The 19065-nt window shown below is 43.5% G+C and overlaps 2 protein-coding genes across 3 annotated transcripts in view; one reads left to right on the top strand and one right to left on the bottom strand.

The window, feature by feature from the left end:
* Hacl1 (2-hydroxyacyl-CoA lyase 1) overlaps nt 1–3404 on the bottom strand; it is a 34513-nt gene extending 31109 nt beyond the window's left edge. The window contains exons 1-2 of the mRNA XM_050138232.1: nt 3258–3404; nt 2925–3029 (exon numbers count right to left, since the gene is read on the bottom strand). Of these exons, the coding sequence (XP_049994189.1) occupies nt 2925–3029; nt 3258–3347 (195 nt within the window). The 5' untranslated portion in view covers nt 3348–3404. The remainder of the gene's footprint in view (nt 1–2924; nt 3030–3257) is intronic.
* Nucleotides 3405–3444: 40 nt separating this feature from the next.
* The window catches only part of Btd (biotinidase), a 33584-nt gene continuing 17963 nt past the window's right edge, over nt 3445–19065 (top strand). Inside the window, exon 1 of one of the 2 annotated variants that reach the window (XM_050138234.1) lies at nt 3445–3616. In XM_050138234.1, the coding sequence (XP_049994191.1) occupies nt 3585–3616 (32 nt within the window). In that variant the 5' untranslated portion in view covers nt 3445–3584. The remainder of the gene's footprint in view (nt 3617–19065) is intronic. The other variant, XM_050138236.1, reaches the window with a different exon arrangement.

Below are 19065 nucleotides of genomic sequence, written 5' to 3'. Positions count from 1 at the left end.
AGGCCAACATGGTTTTCTATCTGTTTTGAGACATGATCCCACTGTGGTCCAGGCTGGCCTTGAATGCAAGGTAAGCCCCACAAACCCATGAGCTCCAGGAACCAGCTAGGAGTTACTACGCTTGGCCACTTTTCACTCAACTGTGCTTCATCCAGTGTATAAGGAAGATAGGGAATACAAAGTTAAATCAAATACAAGATGCCCAGGAAAAAATGCTGAGTGCATTTTAAAAATATTCTTTGTCTTTTACATTATAGTGTTACTTATCTCTTTTTTTCTTTGGTTCTTCAAGACAGTATTTCTCTGTGTAGCCCTGGCTGTCATGGAACTAGTTCTGTAGATCATGCTGGCCTTGAACTCACAGAGATCTGCCAGCTTCTACCTCCCAAGTGCTGGGATTACAGGTGTGCACCATTGGAATTACAGGTGTGCACCATCAATGCAGGCTAGTAAACATAGTTTTTAGGTCAGCAAAGTCTGGAGTCCAAGTGTTCTGATTCTGACCCCAGTTCCCCTCCATTCTACTGTTGATTTTGACAAGTTTCTCGGCACACTTGCTTCTTCATCTATAAGATGAATGCAGTTCACAGCACTGACAGGAGGATGAATCGGGGCTCTCAGACATGTTAAAGCACTGAGAATCAACTTCCTGACAATCTGTCCGCTTTCTGGCCACATGATCAATGTCTCAACTACTCTAAGGAGCTGATGAATGATAATCAAGCAGTACCCAGGTATATCTTTCTCTTTAGCACAAACATGCTCTTGAATCCTGAGTCCTCTTGCATATTCCCTTCATTAAACCCACCATCTTTCCTTCTAGATTGTTCCTCCTCTCTCTATTCTCAACCTCAGTCAGTAGAATCATCATTTATAGTTTGAGTCCCTAACCTAGCACTCACCTCCTTCCTAATAGGTAATGCCTACTCTTTCCTCAAGATAGCTCTGGCATTATCTTCTGTGGGACGCTTTCTCGGAAGACTGTATTTGTCTGTCTATTTAATTCTTTTGTTGTTGCACTAGGGAAATCCAGAGCACCAGGCATGTTAGGCAAGCACTCTACCACTGAAAGATAAAACAAGCTGTCCAAATCTCAGTTGACTGGGTTGGCTCCAAATCTGTGATTTTGTTTCACTCGAGTAGATAGAGATTACAGTTGTGACCACAGACTTTCCATAAGCATCCTTTGGCCTACCTGTCCACTCCTACGGCCTGCCATGCCTTTAAGCTATACGGACACAGCATGCAACAAACATTACTTCCATGAGTAATCTTCCCTGTCCTATCAGAGAACCAGCCACATACTCTGCAGCTACTATCTCTTCATGGATTCCTTTTGTGAGGACCATTATTCTAGATTACCTTCTTTTTGTCATGCCCCACTTTTCCCAGCTGATCAACTTGTAGTTGAAAAGTAAACCTTATTTCTTCTTTATATCCCTCTCTGCCACTGCAAGCATATAGTACATACTCAGCACGTCTAATGCAAGAAAAAGAAAGCAGTGGCAATCATACTTCCCCTAGAAAAACAGTAAAATGGAGATCAGCAGCTATACTTTCTCACGCAGGTAAAAAAAAAAAAAATAGAAAGTTGTCCCAAGTAAGAAAACGGAAAGGTAAGTGTACACAGCTCAGTGGCAGGGTGCTTGTTTAGTATGCACAAGGTCCTAGGTTCAATTCCTAGAACTGAAGAAAGGTGGGGGGGGCAAAAGAATAAGCAACCCAAATTCAATATCTACCAGTTTTCAGACTGAAAACGCTCCCTATAAATTCCAAACCTTGTTGATAAACATTTTTCAATTAGTAAATAATGTAGTAGTTATCTATATTATACAAATGCCTCAATCAAACCAGCACCATGGAGATAGGAAAATGAACCCTAACGCCTGCTGCACTGGAGCTCACATTTGAGGGCAGAGAAAATGAGGCAAGAGGGGGCAAGAGGGTAAATCAAAGGGCAACAGTGGAAGAGAAAACAGGACTCTGCCTCAGCAGGACTGACAATGTTTCAAAATAGATTCTTACTCTTTTCTAAGATTTACTGTGTGTGTGTGTGTGTGTGTGTGCCCATGGAGGCCAGAAGAAACCATCAGATCCTCTAGAACTGGAGTTATAGGTGGTTGTGAGCTACCATGTGGGTGCCAGAAACCAAACCCTGGTCTCTAAAGAAGCAACAAGTGCTGTTAACTTGAGCTCTCTCTCTAGCCCCAATTCTAGCTCCTTTAAATTATTTGTGTGTGTGTGTGTGTGTGTGTGTGTGTGTGTGTGTGTGGTCAGACGACAATGTGAATCAATTATCTCCTTCTTTCTTCCACGTAGGTCCTGGCCACTGAACTCAGATCATCAGTCTTGGTAGCAAGCACCATTCAACCCCTCCATCCACAGCAGATTCTTGCCAGTATTGCTGAGAAAGGGTAAGACTGGGCAGCCAGAGGAAACAATGTAAGTGGGATTACAAAATGTCCACTTTGCTTTTTCCCCCCGCTTCCAGATTAAACCCGGGTTCCAGTAAGAGCTTTACTGTCGCTAAGGTCTTTCAGCTTACCCCACGCCTGTTATGCAGCATGAGTCCTAGCCTTCAATGATCCATCCTGGAGATGCTCTCTGAGCCCTTGTCATGTATAGAGATCACACCAGATACTGGCAATACACATATGCAGCGATGAAGCAACATAGCTAGAATTTACAGCCTGATAGTGGCCACGGACCATCCCTTCCAGCTCTGACATCTGAGCACAGACCCAAACTCAGAATATCTGAGTGCCAATGCCATTACCAAATGACTCATATTGGGCAAGTTGGACTTAATCTCTCTGCATCGCACTTTCCTGTCAAGTAGGAACAGTGTGGTATGTGCAATGCTTTAGAGGTGATGGGACGCCGTGTGCAGCGAATAATTGCCATTCGGCCATGTCCACACTCACCGCTTGCTCATTCCTCATCCCGATGTACCTGATGCCCAATTCCTGTGCAGCAAGGGCGATTTCGGTCACGGGGATGCCTACGACACCGAACATGTATTCCACATTCTGGGGAGGGGGGGGGGGAAGAGGAATAAACGCAGATCACCAGGTGACCCAGTCTTCTTGTCCAAAGGGAAGGCCAACAGGACCCCCCGCCCCGCCCTCCTCCGTCTCTATGACAACGCGCTCTCTCTCTCTCTCTCTCTCTCTCTCTCTCTCTCTCTCTCTCTCTCTCTCTCTCTCCCTCTCCCTCTCCCTCTCCCTCTTTCTCCTCTCCCTATCGATCCACCATACTTGCGTTTTCAGGGCCTGGGCGATGACTTTAGCACCAGACACCTGCTCCTCGCTTCTATCGCTACCCTCTCCCGAGTTACTTCCCGGCATCTTCCACCTAAAGTTACTTCACGGGACTCCGGCGGCCCACAGCCTCACAAGCCTGACAAGCCTCAGAGTCGGCCGCACGCTATTGGTGACACCCGCTTCTGACCGACAGGAGGACAGCCAACTGCTTTTAGCCAAGAGAAGGGGCGGGACTAGGAGTCAGTCCTCCGTGAGGCGATAACATGAGCACGCCCATTCTCCATTCAGCCTTTGCCCGGTTCTGCCATCAGCGGGGGCGGGATGAACCGGAGACCGCGGCCTATGCCGAGCAGGTAAGAACCCCAACCTCCGAGGTGGCCCGCCGTGGTTTCCGTCTCCACCGGGGTAGCGACGGGGCTCAGTCCCGCGCAGGCGGGTAACACATCCGCACCTCGAGGGTGAAGGCTGAAGCCGACCACGTGGGGAGGGGGCGTGGCTCCGGCGCGCATTCCCCCCCCCCCCGCCCCTGCCGGGGCTTCTTGCTGACGGGAGCGAGCCGCGCGGAGGCTTCTGGGACGCGGCTAGCTTGGAGCGAGTGGAAAGTTGAGGAAAATGACCCATGGGTCTTGCTGTCATGCTTCGGTACCCTCCGATTTCATAACTCTGTGGTTTTGCACGCCACAGAATGTGCACGTTACTTAGGTCTGTGCTCAAAGGTCTACTTTTTTTTTTTTAATCATAGATGACACCCAGCTTGTTTGTTGAGAGATAAACTTGTCCAGAACATCCTTCACACCGCAGCTGCCCGTGCTCTCTGCCTGGTTTTTATTTATTTTTGTTCCTGTGGAGTATCACTAAGTTAATAATGTTGGTTGCTCTCGACTTACGGGTTCAAGGCGAAGCCTGCTGTCCATACAGCCAATGGATTCCTTTCTCAAAACAGTCACTACCAGAACTCTGTATGAAGTGCACACTTAACTCTCTGATTAGAATAAATCACTGTAATTCAGATTAAGGTTTTTTTTTATAGAAGAATTAATCTCCAATTGACCATATTTTGCCATTTAGCCAAGTGAAAAACCATTGAGCTGGTTCTTCATCTGCAGTCCACGGTACAGCATTTCATGCTTCCCTCGTTGCCTGTAGTGACTGAGCAGAAGCGATGTGAACACTGACTGGAAGGCCAAGAGTCACTCCTGTTGCATCCCACTGCACCATAGTAACCCCAGGATCTGTAATTTACACAAAGCACTCTGTGCAGGCATTGCACATGTTAATCATTGCACACATTAATCATGTTGGCAGTGTGTTTGAGATTTTATTTGTTGAATTTTGCCCTGGTTGAGTCAGACGTGGTGGTGTGTGCCTTTAAAGCCCAGCACTTGGGATGCAGAGACAGATGGATTTCTGTGAATGAGAGCCTAGCTACTTTACCTAGAGTGTTCCAGGACATCAGGGCTATGTAGAGAGATCCCTGTCTGAAATGACAAAACAAAAATAAAGAGGAAGAAAAAAATCTGGCATTTTAAAAATAATTTATTTAACTTTATTTTATGTGCATTGGTGTGAAGGTGTCAGATCCCCTGGAACTGGAATCACAGACAGTTGTGAGCTGCCATGTGAGTGCTGGGAATTGAACCCAGGTCCTGTGAAAGAGCAGCCAGTGATCTTAATCACTGAGCCATCTCTCCAGCTCCTTGGCATTGTTTTTAAGTTTACTTGTTGCTCAAAGGAAGAATAAGCTTTTTGTTTTGTTTGTTTTTTCTAGATAGGTTTTCTCTATAGCTTTGACTCTCCTGGAACTTGCTTTGTAGACCAGGCTGGCCTCGAACTCAGAGATCCACCTGTCTCTGCCTCCCAAGTGCTGGGATTGAAGGCACCACTGCCCCGCTAAAAGCATAAATCTTTTAAAAATGTGCTAGGGATTGAACTTAGGACCTTGTGCGTATCAGGCAAGCACTCTACCACTGAGCTGTATCACCAGCTCTAAATTTTAACTTTCTTAAAAACAGAAGGCTAGAGGTTTGGAGAGATTGCTCAGTGGTTAAGAGCAGTGGCGACACTCCACATGGCCTGAGTTTGATTTTCAGCACCCACATGGTGTCTCACAACCCTCTATAACTCCAGTTCCAATGAAACAGATGGCCTCTTCTGGCCTCTGAGGGCACCAAGCACACACATAGAACACAACATGCATGCAGGCAAAACACCCGTACACATGAAATAAAATAACAATAATAATAAAAAGAAATGGCAGTGTTGGTAACAAACTTCCCAAAGGGCAGAACCAATTGTCAGAATCTAAATAGTGATTATTTTAATGATCTAGATTTGAGATTATGAAGAGTGACTTGGCAACTTTCCTCCAAGTGGGTGAAGATAATATCTAGGTACCTGGGAGAAACAGTGAGATCTGTAGGTAGTAAGGTGAGGTGAGGCATGCCTCCAATACCTGTACTCAGGAGGCTAAGGCAGGAGGATCCCAAGCTGAAGGCCAGCCTGGGCTAGAGTGTCTGTCCCTGACCCAAAAATAAGTGATTAAAAAGAAAGTCGCAATATTATGCCCAGGAAGATTAACTTTCAGAAGAAGGCAACTTCTACAGGCAGTAATTCCACGGCCCCAGTTTGTGATGTTATCTCTGTCGGTTCATACGAACACTAGGAATCCTGACAACCCTAGCTGAACCTGTGACAAATAGGTCATGCCTTACCAAAAAGTGGTGCTTGGTTACCAAACAAAGAAGGAATTAGGATTATTTGTTAGTCCACCTTCATTTTGTTGTCGTGACAAACACCTGACCAAAAGCACATTCAGGGAGGAGAAGGAGTCATAGTCCATCTTTGAGAGAAGGTTGTCAGGTCAGAACTCAAGGCAGGGACTATGGGGGAACCTACTCGCTGGTTCACTCTGTGGCTTACTCCCTGCCTGGTGCTTACTGAGCTTTTTCATATAGCCCTGCACCACCTGCCCTATGAGCTGGGCCCTCCTGCCTTGATTAATGTCCATCTTGATTCGTCCTTCACAGATGTGCCCGCAGAATGGCAGCTACTTTATGCAGACACATTGCTCAGTTGACTCCAGGCTGTTTCAGGTTGACGATCGATGATAACTAGGAAATTTGTGACATATTATAGAAGGGCTAAAAAATCAAAGTGGCTGACCATCAAAACGGAAACTGAGTCCATATCTTCTGCTTTTCTGGTATGGGGATTGAACCCAGGGCCTTGGGCTTGCTAGGCAGCTCCTACACCTGCTGGGCCTGGGAATCGCGCAGATGTTAAAGAGCAGAAGCAGCTTTACTCCACCCCCGCGGGTACCGGAACTTCTAACTAGTTCGGGCCACAAGCAGGGGGATCCGCGTTGTGACCCTGAGCAGGGGGAGTTGGTCCTTTTTGAAGCAAAAGCTGCAAGTTGGGGGCAGGGTTGGGGTGATATAAGAAAAAGAATCTTTACAATTTGAGGTTAAGCTCTGGGTGACAATTTGGGTACATTCTGGGAGTTTACTTGTGATAACGTTTTGTAATTAGTAGTACAATTTGTGATAACAAGGTATTTGTACAAACTTAACAGGGTTTGTGGACACTTGCTTACACAAGTCTGTGGCTGTCTTAACACAACGGAGAGCTTAATTTTTAACCAACTATTCCCCCGTGACTGAGAATATAGGACAGTGGTCAAGCAATAGAAGAAGCTGGGTAGGTGGGTTAATAGTGTTCAGACTTACTCTGAGGTCTTCGTACCACTAAGCCCTGTTTTTACTCCTTTTTTGTTTTTTTCAAGACAAGGTTTCTCTGTAGCTTTTGGTGTCTGTCCTGGCACTAGCTCTTGTAGACCAGGCTGGTCTTGAACTCACAGAGATCCACCTGCTCTGCCTCTGGGATTAAAGGCGTGAGCCACCACCGCCCGGCCTGTTTTCACGTTTTTACATTAATACAGGGTTTCACTAAGTTGTCCAGGTAGGCCTTGAACTTTGGGTCTTCTTGGCTCAGTCTTCTGAGTAGCTAAGAGCACACCGCTATGCCACCTGCAAGTAAAAAGCCAAGAACAAAAATGAAAAGGAAATCTATATAGAGCACTATTTTTACAAACAACCCTTAAGCTACACTGCAGGAAATGCGCTGTAGAAAACATCAACAGAGACAGAACAGGCATCAAATAAGGGGTAAAATGGTTGCTCGGGTGTAACGGGCTAAGTTGATTCTGTTCGCTTCTCATTAAATTTATCACCTTTATAGTAGCAAAGCTTAGAGACAAGCTTGAAGCAAAACTGCCCATGGGAGACAACTTTAGACGCTGGAGCCGTCAGGGACAGCTTAGTAATAACTCAATAATAAAAGCTCCTGGTCCCCGTTTTGTTGAAAGGCACTAAGCACTTTCCCCTGGTATCCTCTGACCTAGAGAAAGCTGGATTCCTGCCTCCGGCCTGAACTTTGCCTACCAGTTTAATGCAGCCATGACCTAGCACTGAAGCCGGGAGAACTATGGAAAGAAAACAGAAAGAATGTGGTTCTCGTGCTTTGTCCATTCTGGGTTTGTTTTGTTCTCCTTTTCTTTTTAAAGTAAATTTGAAAGAGTTTCACATTAGCAATAACCACCGCAATGATATGTGTGCTATGAAGGCATAATGGCTCAGCATGTAGTGTTTCTCCTTGGAACAGAACTGCAAAGTCCCCAGGGTTGAACTAAGGACATTTTCATAAGGGACGACTTAATACCATAAACTGGTTTCTTCATCATAACCTTTGAGCCCTTTCTTGGGGCTTATCAGCAACTCATTGTTTTCTTATAGTTAATATTTATGGCATCTTTCAGACCCATGAAAGGATCAGAAGATACTACAAAGCTTACAAGCCAGCTTCTAGCTCAGGAAAGCCACACAGTGGGCCGGCCTCCTGTGTCCCGGCCTGACCGCATCTCCTTTCCCATCCCATAGAGGGAGTCATTACTTTGAACTTAATGTTTATAATAATAAACATAATAATAACCTACAGACATCTGGTCCAGATAGGCCTGGTGGCCTTTGCCTTTAATTCCAGCACTAGGAAGGCAGATACGGTTAGATTTTTGTGAGTCTAGGCAAGTGTGGTTAAGTCCAAAGTATCAATACTGCAGAACTGAGAAATGTTTATTTTATTATTTTTGTTTTGTTTTGTCAAGACAGGGTTTCTCTATGTAGGCCTGGCTGTCCTGGATTTCACTCTGTGGAACAGGCTGGCCTTGAGCTTGGGGATTCTCCTGCCTCTGCCTCCCAAGTGCTGGGATTAAAGGTGTATGTTACAATTGCCTGGCTTCATATCATTCTTTTGTTACACACACACACACACACACACACACACACACACACACACACACAATTCAAGTAACTATGGTGGTTCATGCCTTTGGTCTCAGCATTTGGGAGAAAGAGACGGGTGAGTCTCTGTGGGTTCGGGGCCAGCCTGGTCTACAGAGTGAGTTTAAGGACTGCAAGGGTACACAGAGAAACCCTCTCTCAAAACAAAACAATAAAAACAACAACAACAACAACAACAACAACAAAAAGTACTGTTGCTGTCAGTGATTATAATAGCATTGTGAAACTTTTGGGAAAGACAGTGGCAAATTAATTATGCTTAAATAAATTTAAAATATTTCAAATTTACAGTTAAATTTAATACTTTAAAAAAAGAAATGCATCATGTACATAGGTGAAATTTCATAATAAAACCTGTCATTATGCATATTTAACATATGCTAGTGAAACATTAAAATAAAATTATAATTTTTGCCAACTTGATTGACATAAAATAACTTCTCATTTCCAATACTGTGATTATGAATGAAGTAAAGTTTTGCCCTTTTCTTTACTAGATTATTCATCTTTTTCTTATTGATTCATAGATATCTTTTATATGTCCTGAATGCAACATATTTGTCTTTTCTTTGTTTATAGTTGCTTTTTTTCTTTTTGAGAAAAAATTTCCCTACTTGAGCCACACTAGTCTTAAACTAGAGATCTGCCTGTAGTTCCCTTTGAAATGTTGAATTTTCTAATTATCTGTGATAATTGTTTTCCTTTATGTTTTATTTCTTGTATCTCATTTTATAAGTGGTCCCTAATTTGAAACTTTTAACCCTTTTTCTGTGTCAAAAAGTTTGTTTTATCTTTTGTATTTATTTGATTTTCTTTTTTTTGTATTTTTTTTATTTATTTATTAAAGATTTCTGTCTCTTCCCCACCGCCACCTCCCATTTCCCCAATCAATCTTATTTGATTTTCTGACCTTGTTTGGACTCACTAGGTAGTCTAAGCTAGCTTTGAATTTGGTATTCTTCTGCCTCAGCTTCTCAAGTGCTGGGATCACCGATGTATACCACTATGCCAAGCTCATTAAGTCTCTAGTGTACCTGGTGTAGGTGACCTGGTCCAGCAAGTCATTCTTCAGTGGCAGGATCCTGAGGGGGGAGACCCAGGGATGAGGGAACAGAAAATAAAAAATAACAGCAAAGCACCCAGAAACTCTAGGACCAGGAGATCTCAATTAAGCTGATGGTTTATGCCAAGTAAGTATAGCATCTTATATAGATTTTACAGGGGAAAGTGGGCAGAGTCAACAGACAGCTATCATACAATGAGATGGTGTCGGCAGAAAGCTAACCAAGCAATGATGTACAAAGGGAACACAGGAATCTCAAGTGTGTAGACAGAGCACATGGCAGCTTTGGGACTGATAACCCCAGTCTCTTCAGGGGAAAAGCCAGGTTCCCAGGAACCAAAACCTTAACACCTTCCAAGCCCTCAACCCAACCCCAGACCAGATATTGCCAAGTCTGCCCCTGGGCAAATACATAGAACTAGTGTTCTCTTTGTTATTTCCTCAGCGCCTCTGAGAAAACCTTGGGTTGGCCTGGCTCCCAACAACCAGGAAATACACACACACAAGGGGCAGAGGTGTGTGGAACCTGCACTTGTTTCTACACAATACCTTTATGAATTAGGTTTGCTTGGATATCTATCCACCCAAAATTTGGTGGTTTAAAAAAAAAAACCTACCTATCTGTGAACCCAGGTTCAGCTGGGCTCATTCATGAGTCTGATCATTTGCCTATCACTAGATTATACTGGCAGTTGACAGACAGGGTTGTCTGTCTGGCACCTGGCCACTGAAACACATCTCACTAGACACCTGCTTTCTTCATAGCTGTAGAATGGGACAAGACCCATTGTGTAAGCCTTTGCACATTTGGTAATGTCCCATTTGACACAAGTTACTTGGCTAAACTTGGACTTGACTCTGAGCTAAATTACACTATGAGGAAATAGAGAGGGAACTAATTGATTGGGTTTTGTAATAGTCAAGTTGCCATAATAGTCAGTTGTTTGAGCACCATTTGTAACAGTTCATTCTGATTCCAGTATCATGTTCTGTCGCTTTAGACACATATCAAGCTTCATGTATGCATTGCTTTTCTCTTGCTGTGGTAAAATACCATGAGCAAAGCAACTTCAGAAAGAAAGAGTGTATTTTGGTTACAGATCCAGAGGGATAGCGCTTATCAATACACGGAAGGCATGGCGGGGTGGCAGGAACAGGAAACGGGTTGGTCATATTTTCATTTACATAGGAAGGGGGTGAGGTGAGAGAGAGAGAGATTGATTCCCATGTGCAAGAAGCAGAATGAGGCTGTAAACTCTTAAAGTGACCCCCAGTGACATACTTTATCTGGAAAGATTCCACCTCCTAATGGTACCATAACCTCTCCTAACAGTGCCAACAGCAAGGCCCAAGTGGGCGAATACATGAGCCTATGGGGTACATTTCTTAATTCAAGTCATTTTATACACACACACACACACACACACACACACATACATACATACATATATAAACACACATATACATACATACACACATATATACATATATTTGTTCTATTTCCATCATATATATATTGAATAAAACTTTCTATTCACTTCCTCTTCTAACACCTATATGATACTATTTTGTCTCTTTTGATAGTGTCTTCAGAGTTTTAAGTTTGGTTTGGTTTTTCGAGACAGGGTTTCTCTGTGGGACGGTCCTGGTTGTCTTGGAACTCACTTTATAGACCAGGCTGACCCCGAACTCACTGAGATCTGCCTGCCTTAGCCTCCCAAGTGCTGGGATCAAAGGTGTGAGCCACCACTACCAGGCTCGTTTTGTTAAGACGAGGTTTCTCTATGTACTGAGGTTGACCTAGAACTAGTTATACAGCCCAGTGTGGCCTTGAACTCACAATCCTCCTGCTTCAGGCTCCCAGGTGCTGGGATTACAGATCTGAGCCACCACATCTGGCTTCTGCCTTATTCTGTGTGTGTGTGTGTGTGTGTGTGTGTGTGTGTGTTGTATGTACATATTTGAGTGGCATGTGCAGGTACATGTTGAGGCAGATGTCGGATGTCTTTTTCAGTTGCTCTTTAACTTAATTTTCAGACATGGTCTCCCTGAACCTGAGCTCATCAGTTCAGCTAGACTGGCTGACCAGTGAGCTCCAGGAGTCCACCGTTTCCCCCAGTGTTAGATTACAGCATACACCAGTGCTCCCCACATTCACGTGAGTGCTGAAGATATGAGGTAACACGCATGGCCGGCAGATTGCAGACCAGGGCACCTCCTGACAGCATCTTCTCTATTAGTTTTAAGGAGATAAAGAGGAAAGAAGCGCCTACAGACTAAAAGACACTTAAAAAGTCTATTTTTTTTCCAAATGGGCAACAGTAAATTAATGTTTAGTGGGTGACAAAGCTGTTTTAATAATTTTTTTCTTTTTATTTTATGTGTATTGGCATTTTCCCTGCATGTGTGTGAGAGAGAGTGTCATATTTCTTGCCACTGGGGTTACAGACAGCCATGAGCTGCCACGTGGGTGCTGGGAATTGAACCCAGGTCCTCTGGAAGAGCAGTCAGTGCTCTTAACCACTGAGCCCTCTCTCCAGGCCCAACAAAACTGTTTTTTTTTTAATTTATTATGTATACAATATATGCCTGCAGGCCAGAAGAGGGCACCAGACCTCATTACAGATGGTTGTGAGCCACCATGTGGTTGCTGGGAATTGAACTCAGGACCTTTGGAATAGCAAGCAATGCTCTTAACCGCTGAGCCATCTCTCCAGCCCAACAAAACTGTTTTTTAAAAAAGAAAAAAGAGAGAAAGAAAGAGACATGGTGGTTCTAAAAGTGTTTTAATTACATGAACATTTATGAATAAGGTTGTCTGACTTAATAAAACAAAAACAAAACCTAGACATCTAGACACATAATTAAATTTTAGCTTTAGATTCTCAGTGGAAAAAGTTTTAGTATAAAGATACGTTTAACATGTGAAACTATCTGAAAATCAGATATGACTGGCTTTCCATGTCTGACAAAAGCCATAATTTTTATTTAAGGTGGTAAAGAAGTTTCCATTAGCCAGCCTTCCTCATAGCTAGAAGAGGTTGCTAGGCAACCTTTGGGGAAAGTCAGTGGAACTGGCAGGTACCTCCTGCTTCCCCACCATGTGGTGCCTATACTTGGAGCTGTCATCTTGCCACCACAGGGTAATCCTGCAGATGGAAGACACATGCAAAGGCAGACGGAAAGAGAAGAATCCGAGTCTTAGTGAAACCTCTTGAGTCCGACCTCATGGGGAAAAAAATTCTTCTATATCCTACGTAGGCGGAAGTTTCTATCCTACAAGCCGCTCCTAAGTAATCATGCAGAGGCTTAATATTAATTATAAATGTTTGGCCAGTAGCTTAGGGTTGTTACTAGCTAACTCAAATTTGAAGTCAAGATACCTTTAAAATATATGTTGGTTTAGCTTAGCAGTCTGTACAATGAAATGTCTCTCTGTACTTAGCTCATTCACAGTCAAAAATTTTAAAGAAAGGACAGGCTCCAAGGCCGCAGAGAAACCCTGTCTTGAAAAACAAACAAACAAACAAAAATTTTTAAAGAAAACACAATAATATGCATAATCCAGACTCTCTGTGTATTTTCCATCATCACGTGGCTTATTTTTCTTTACTCCTTTAATCTATGACTGTTGGTACTCATTTATATTACTTTTACTGTCTCTTAAAAGACTTTGTTTTATTTTTTAAACATTTCTTTTTATAACTCTCTATACTCTTTTTCTTCTCTATCCCAAGCCTACATACATTTCTCCAACACTGTGACCTTTTCAGAGGTTTATTTTTGTCTGAATCTGTCTTTATTGCAAATCTGTAATTGTTTTCTTATAGGATCACCTTTTTTTTTTTAAAAAAAAAAAAAAAGCTAAGCAGGCATGGCTAGGACCAATTCTATGGCCCTGCCTGTGTGCTCTGCCCAGGTCAACATGGTGGAAGTAATGCTCACTGCCCCTGTGAGCCATGCTCAGTGTCCCAGCTCCAGGGACTATGCAGCGGGTCTATGTTGCCAGCAGCAGGTCTATGTTGCCATTAGCAGATTGTAGCACACTGCTCACAAACCCCATTTAAGTGCAGGACCTCCTGAAAGAACCAGAGTTCGTGCTACTAGCAAGAGTGAGGGGGCTTCCCCCTTTTTAAAAGAGGCTGTGAAGTTTTTACTGCTAGTGCTGAATCAGGAAGCCTTCTCTTAGAGGAGCTACACCTCTTTGCTTGCTACCAATAAACAGAGCCTATCTGGAAAAAAAAATGTGGTTACTAAGAATCTGTGCTTGGCTCCCATTTTTGTGGGTCTAGAAGCTCTCTCTCTCTCTCTCTCTCTCTCTCTCTCTCTCTCTCTCTCTCTCTCTCTCTCTCTCTCTCTCTCAGCTTTTTTTAGGTCTTATGTAGATCCGTGTCCCATTTGGTGGACACCATTTTGTAGATAGAGATTGCTCGTTCATTTCCAGGCCACTCAGACCTGAAATAATCACACAGAAACTATATTAATTATTACACTTCTTGGCCAATAGCTTAGGCTTCTTATTAACTAACCCTTACATCTTAAATTAACCTATTTCTATTAATCTATGTATTGCCATGAGACTCATGGTTTGCCAGTAAGGTTCTACGGCATCTGTCTCCTTTGGCAACTACATGGTGTCTCTTCTACTCCACCTACCCTCTCTCTACATCTGTTTGAATTTTCCATCTGGCTTCACTCTGTTAAGCTATTGGCTAAAAGCAGCTTCTTTATTAACCAATAGCAATAAAACATATTCGCACTATACAGAGGGGAATCCCACATCAAGGGAGAAGGGTGGAAGGGGACTGGAGAAAAATATATAGCCCATTCTTATCCAAACAGTTAAAATGAAGAACAAGACTGTAGTTCTATGCAAAGTTGTGCAAGTGGTCACAGTTCTGTGGGAAATGGTATTCTACAGAAGACTCACTAGAAACATAGTTGGGACCTTTTCTATTAACACAGAAATTCAATGCATTCTCAAAATTCAAGTTTCAAGATTTGGAGAGATGCTAACATTCCATCACATAATTAATTAGAAAGTAGTGAACAGAATTTTAAGAAGACTATGTAAAGAAAGGGAACATGAGTTTTGTTAATTCTTGAAGGTAACTTGAATTGATTTCTTGGGAAATTAACGAAATCTTAGCAGCTAAAGTATTATTAAGAAGAGCACTCCCAAGCCGGGCGGTGGTGGCGCACGCCTTTAATCCCAGCACTCGGAGGCAGAGGCAGGTGGATCTCTGTGAGTTCGAGGCCAGCCTGGTCTACAAGAGCTAGTTCCAGGACAGGAACCAAAAAAGCTACAGAGAAACCCTGTCTCGAAGATCAAAAAAAAAAACCAACCAAACAAACAAACAAAAAAAAACCACGCCCATTCTCTACATCTTGGTGAGTAAACTAACAGCTTTATTAACGAAGGTATTGAGGGATGCAGCAGTGAATGGCTGCTGTAGGGTGGTGGTTTCCTCCTAAGGATTCAGCACGTTGGGGGAATGTGATGCAAATGTCCTGCTGAGAGTCACACACTGCCATAGGCAGGAGGGAGAGTCACACACTTCCATAGGCAGGTGGGAGAGAGAGTCACATACTTCCATAGGCAGGTGGAGTGTGCGTTGAAGCATAGTCCCACGCCTAGTAAACTGAAATAGAAAGGACACCCAGGAACTGCACAATGCTAAATTGCCATTGTTTTGAAGAGACTTTGGGAGGTGGTGAAGGTAACAGAACCTCACAGCTACTTCCAGATAGTATTTTGGAGTTGAAGACTCAGTGGCTAGTGAAGACCTCCCAGGTTTTTATATCTCTGTGTGCCAAGTGGGAACCCGGCTTGCCTCTTCCATAACGGTGTAAACACCATTTCGGGTGCCAGGACTGGGACTGATTCTGTGTCTTGCCCTTTGCCCTTTGGGTTTTTTTTTTTCAGTGCGAAATAACAAAACTGTATGTGTACTGTATTGGCCTTTCCACCACATGGATTACGACACGCTACTTCACTGCCTGCTATTGTCTTCTTGCCCTAGAGACTGTCCTTTAGCCTAGCATCTGTGGTTCAGTGACTCCAGAGCCGCCAACACAGAAGGAATGACTTGGTTATACAGTGACGTCCCTGTGGTTGTGCCCACCACACAAGTTACTTTGTTTCCTCCTATTACCCTGTCTTTCGATCTCATCCAGCTGTCATCCTCACTGTTCATTTTCTCTAGACTCCCTTTTAGGTCTTTATTCCCGTTCACGTCGCTTTTCTAATTCTTAAACATTTCTATTGTTTACTTCATTTACACCATCGTCAGGTTCCTTTGTTTGCCATAACTGTGTGTGTGTTGGCGGGGGAGGGGGTTGGAGCACAGGCTGTTGAGGGCACAAGTGGAGGCCAGAGGTAGACGTTAGGAGTGTAAGGTGTCTTCCTCAATTGCTGTCTAGAATCTCTTGCTGAGCCTGGAACTTGCAGATGCAGCTGGACTGGCTGGACAGGAAGGCCCTGGAACCGGCCTTACAGATGATGGACATGGACATCCTTGCCTCTTACATGGCGCTGAGATCCAAACCCAGGCCCTCATGCTTGCACACAGCCACTTTATCCACAGGGCTGTTTCTCTAGCCTTATTTTCCTCCCTACTTCTTTTTCATTTCATTTTGTCCTCTTCCTCTCTGTCTTCCTTCCCTCCTTCTTCCTCCTCTTTTAAATGCTTCCTTCTCTTGTCTATTTTGTGCTGGTTTTTAAATATATAATAAGCAATTGTTGCTTTGTTTTCATTCATAACAGAGTGTTTAGTAACAATTTTTACTACTTGTGGTAATTTTCTGGTGAGTAATCTTCAATTTCTTTTCTTATAGTGTTTTCAAACTATCTTTGGCTTTTTGTTTACTCGGTTCAGAACAAGTGAATTCTCCAGCGCAGTTTGGGTTTATTTGTAGGAGTTTATGTGGGAGGTAAACAAGGCTGTGTGATAATAACCTTTTCTCTGCACTTTGAAGATATCTTATTTCTTTCTCTGATATTGAAAAGTCTACTATTGTTCAGCTCACCATAAAAAAATCACTGTACCAGCTTTTTCAAATTAAAATTATGGTGTGGGCGGGGGAGCGCATGCCAGGTGGGTGTATGGAGGTCTCCTTAAGGTTGGTTCTCTTCCACCTTCATCTGGGATCTGTGGCGTGAACTCAGGCCGCCACAGCTTTCTCCACTGAGACATCAGGATGATCCCAAAGACCTGTATCTTTAAAGGTCATGCTTTCCCACGTTTGCTTCCGAGACCCACGATTGCATAAGACTGTGCCTTGCTGTAGGGTTCTTTTTTATCCTGAATTTATTATTTCTGTGTTTCGTTATCGGACATGAGGCTTTCCTATAATTACTTTGTAGGGATATTGTGGGACATCATATGTGGTTTCCCTGTCTCTACCCTACTTTCTTTGTTTCTGCCATTTCTGTGCTGTATATTTTTTTTTAATTTAAAGATTTTTTTAATTTGAATTTTATGTATCTAGGTGTTTGCCTAAATATTTGTCCGCGCACCCCATGCGTGCAGTGCCCAAGGAGCTGAGAAGGGGGCATCAGACCCTCTGTAGCTGGAATTACAGATGGTTGTTAGCAGCCATGTGAGTGCTGGGTACCAAACGCAGGTCCTTTTTAAAAGCAGCAAGTGCTCTTAAGCACTGAGCATCTCTCCAGCCCTTCACGCTGTGTGCCAGCTCTAATCCTCATTCATCCCTTACAAACCTCTCCATCTGACTCTATTTAGCAATCCCTCGCTCTTTGATCCACTTTAGAGCCCACTGGGCTCTGGCAGTCATCATCAATGCCTTTGCCATTTTTCACTTGGGTTACAATCTTCTGAGTTCGCTAGGGGTCTCATTTTGCTGTGTTCTTTGGATTCCCTTGGGTAATAATTTCTTTGTTTTGTGATGTTGAACATTTTGTTGACTCTCATTGGAATGTCCTGTGTGGTCTGGGTCAGGAGTTCCTATAGAGGGGGCATGGACTGACATTTCCAGGCGTCTCAGGAATGTGAACATCTTCGGAATTTTGTGCGTCAGCACCTTTATCTTGTGGCCTGGGTTGTGTGTGTTGTCAGAATTTGAATTCCCAACTCACTGTAAACAAAAGCTTTGGTTATCACTTCTCTAAAGTGTAGTGTCCACAGATGCTATGGCAGATGGGTAAGCTGCCTAGAGACTGAAGACAATACCCAGACACAGGAGAGTCCCGTGATGATGGAGACCATGAGCACTTATCCCTCCACGGTACTTCCTCGCCACCCTGCTTACTCCAGGTAAAGGGGTTATAGGCAAGCTGACTAAGTGTTGGTCTGTCTCATTAGCCGCCTTTGTTTCCATGTGTTCAGCATCCCAGGGTCAAGCTGTCTTTAGGGTCATATAGCCAAACAAGTTCTCTCTGCTTCTCACCGGTGACAGCACTGGTCTGTCAGTTCCCAGGGTGTCCGCTGTCTTCTTCAGGAAAGCAATAACCAGGGCATTCTGGTCCTGCTCCTCCCTCGTTGTCTCTTTTCACTTGAAGGATCCTTGGGGTCAGAAATGGATTGATTCTCAGGGATCATACTGGGGAATACTCATCCCTTTTCTGGAGATAGTGGGGGGATTGCTGGTGGCTTTTTATTTTCCTACTTAGGACAAAGCTGAAGATGAGATATACGGTTCCAGGTCCAGCAGTTACTTTTCCAGGCAGGCAGGTGTGTGTGTTTTTTTCCATCTGTCTTCGTTTTTTAAGATTTATTTCTTGTATGTACATGGTGTTTTATCTGCATGTACACCTGCACGCCAGAAGAGGGCATCAGAATACATTATGTATGGCTGTGAGCCACCACATGGGTGCTGGGAATTGAACTTAGGACCTCTGGAAGACCTGCCAGTGCTCTTAACTGCTGAGCCATCTCTCCAGCCCTCCGTCTTTTCGGTGAGGGAATAATTCTTCAAGTCTTCTTAGCTAGATGCACAGATCTCACCACAACCCTGAGATTTTTTTTTTTCTTAGACTGTCTCTAACAATTAAAAACTAAATGTCTTGGGGCTGGAGAGATGGCTCAGAGGTTAAGAGCATTGCCTGCTCTTCCAAAGGTCCTGAGTTCAATTCCCAGCAACCACATGGTGGCTCACAACCATCTGTAATGGGGTCTGGTGCCCTCTTCTGGCCTGCGGGCATACACACAGACAGAATATTGTATACAAAATAAATAAATAAATAAATATTTTTTAAAAAAACCTAAACATCTTAGACACCAGGCTTGGGAAATGTTCCAATCCTACCTTCCCATTCTGGCTTCTAACTTGTTTTTTATTTAAAAGACTTTATTTTTAAGAAAATCTTTAGGTTCATAGTAAAATTGAACAGAAATTACAGTTAGCCTGTACCCATCGCCCTGAT

Source organism: Alexandromys fortis, unplaced genomic scaffold (assembly GCF_014885135.2).
Source record: "Alexandromys fortis isolate MF-2015 unplaced genomic scaffold, M_Fortis_MF-2015_v1.1 scaffold_14, whole genome shotgun sequence".
Lineage (NCBI taxonomy): Eukaryota > Metazoa > Chordata > Mammalia > Rodentia > Cricetidae > Alexandromys > Alexandromys fortis.
This window is presented reverse-complemented; position numbering and strand designations above follow the sequence as displayed.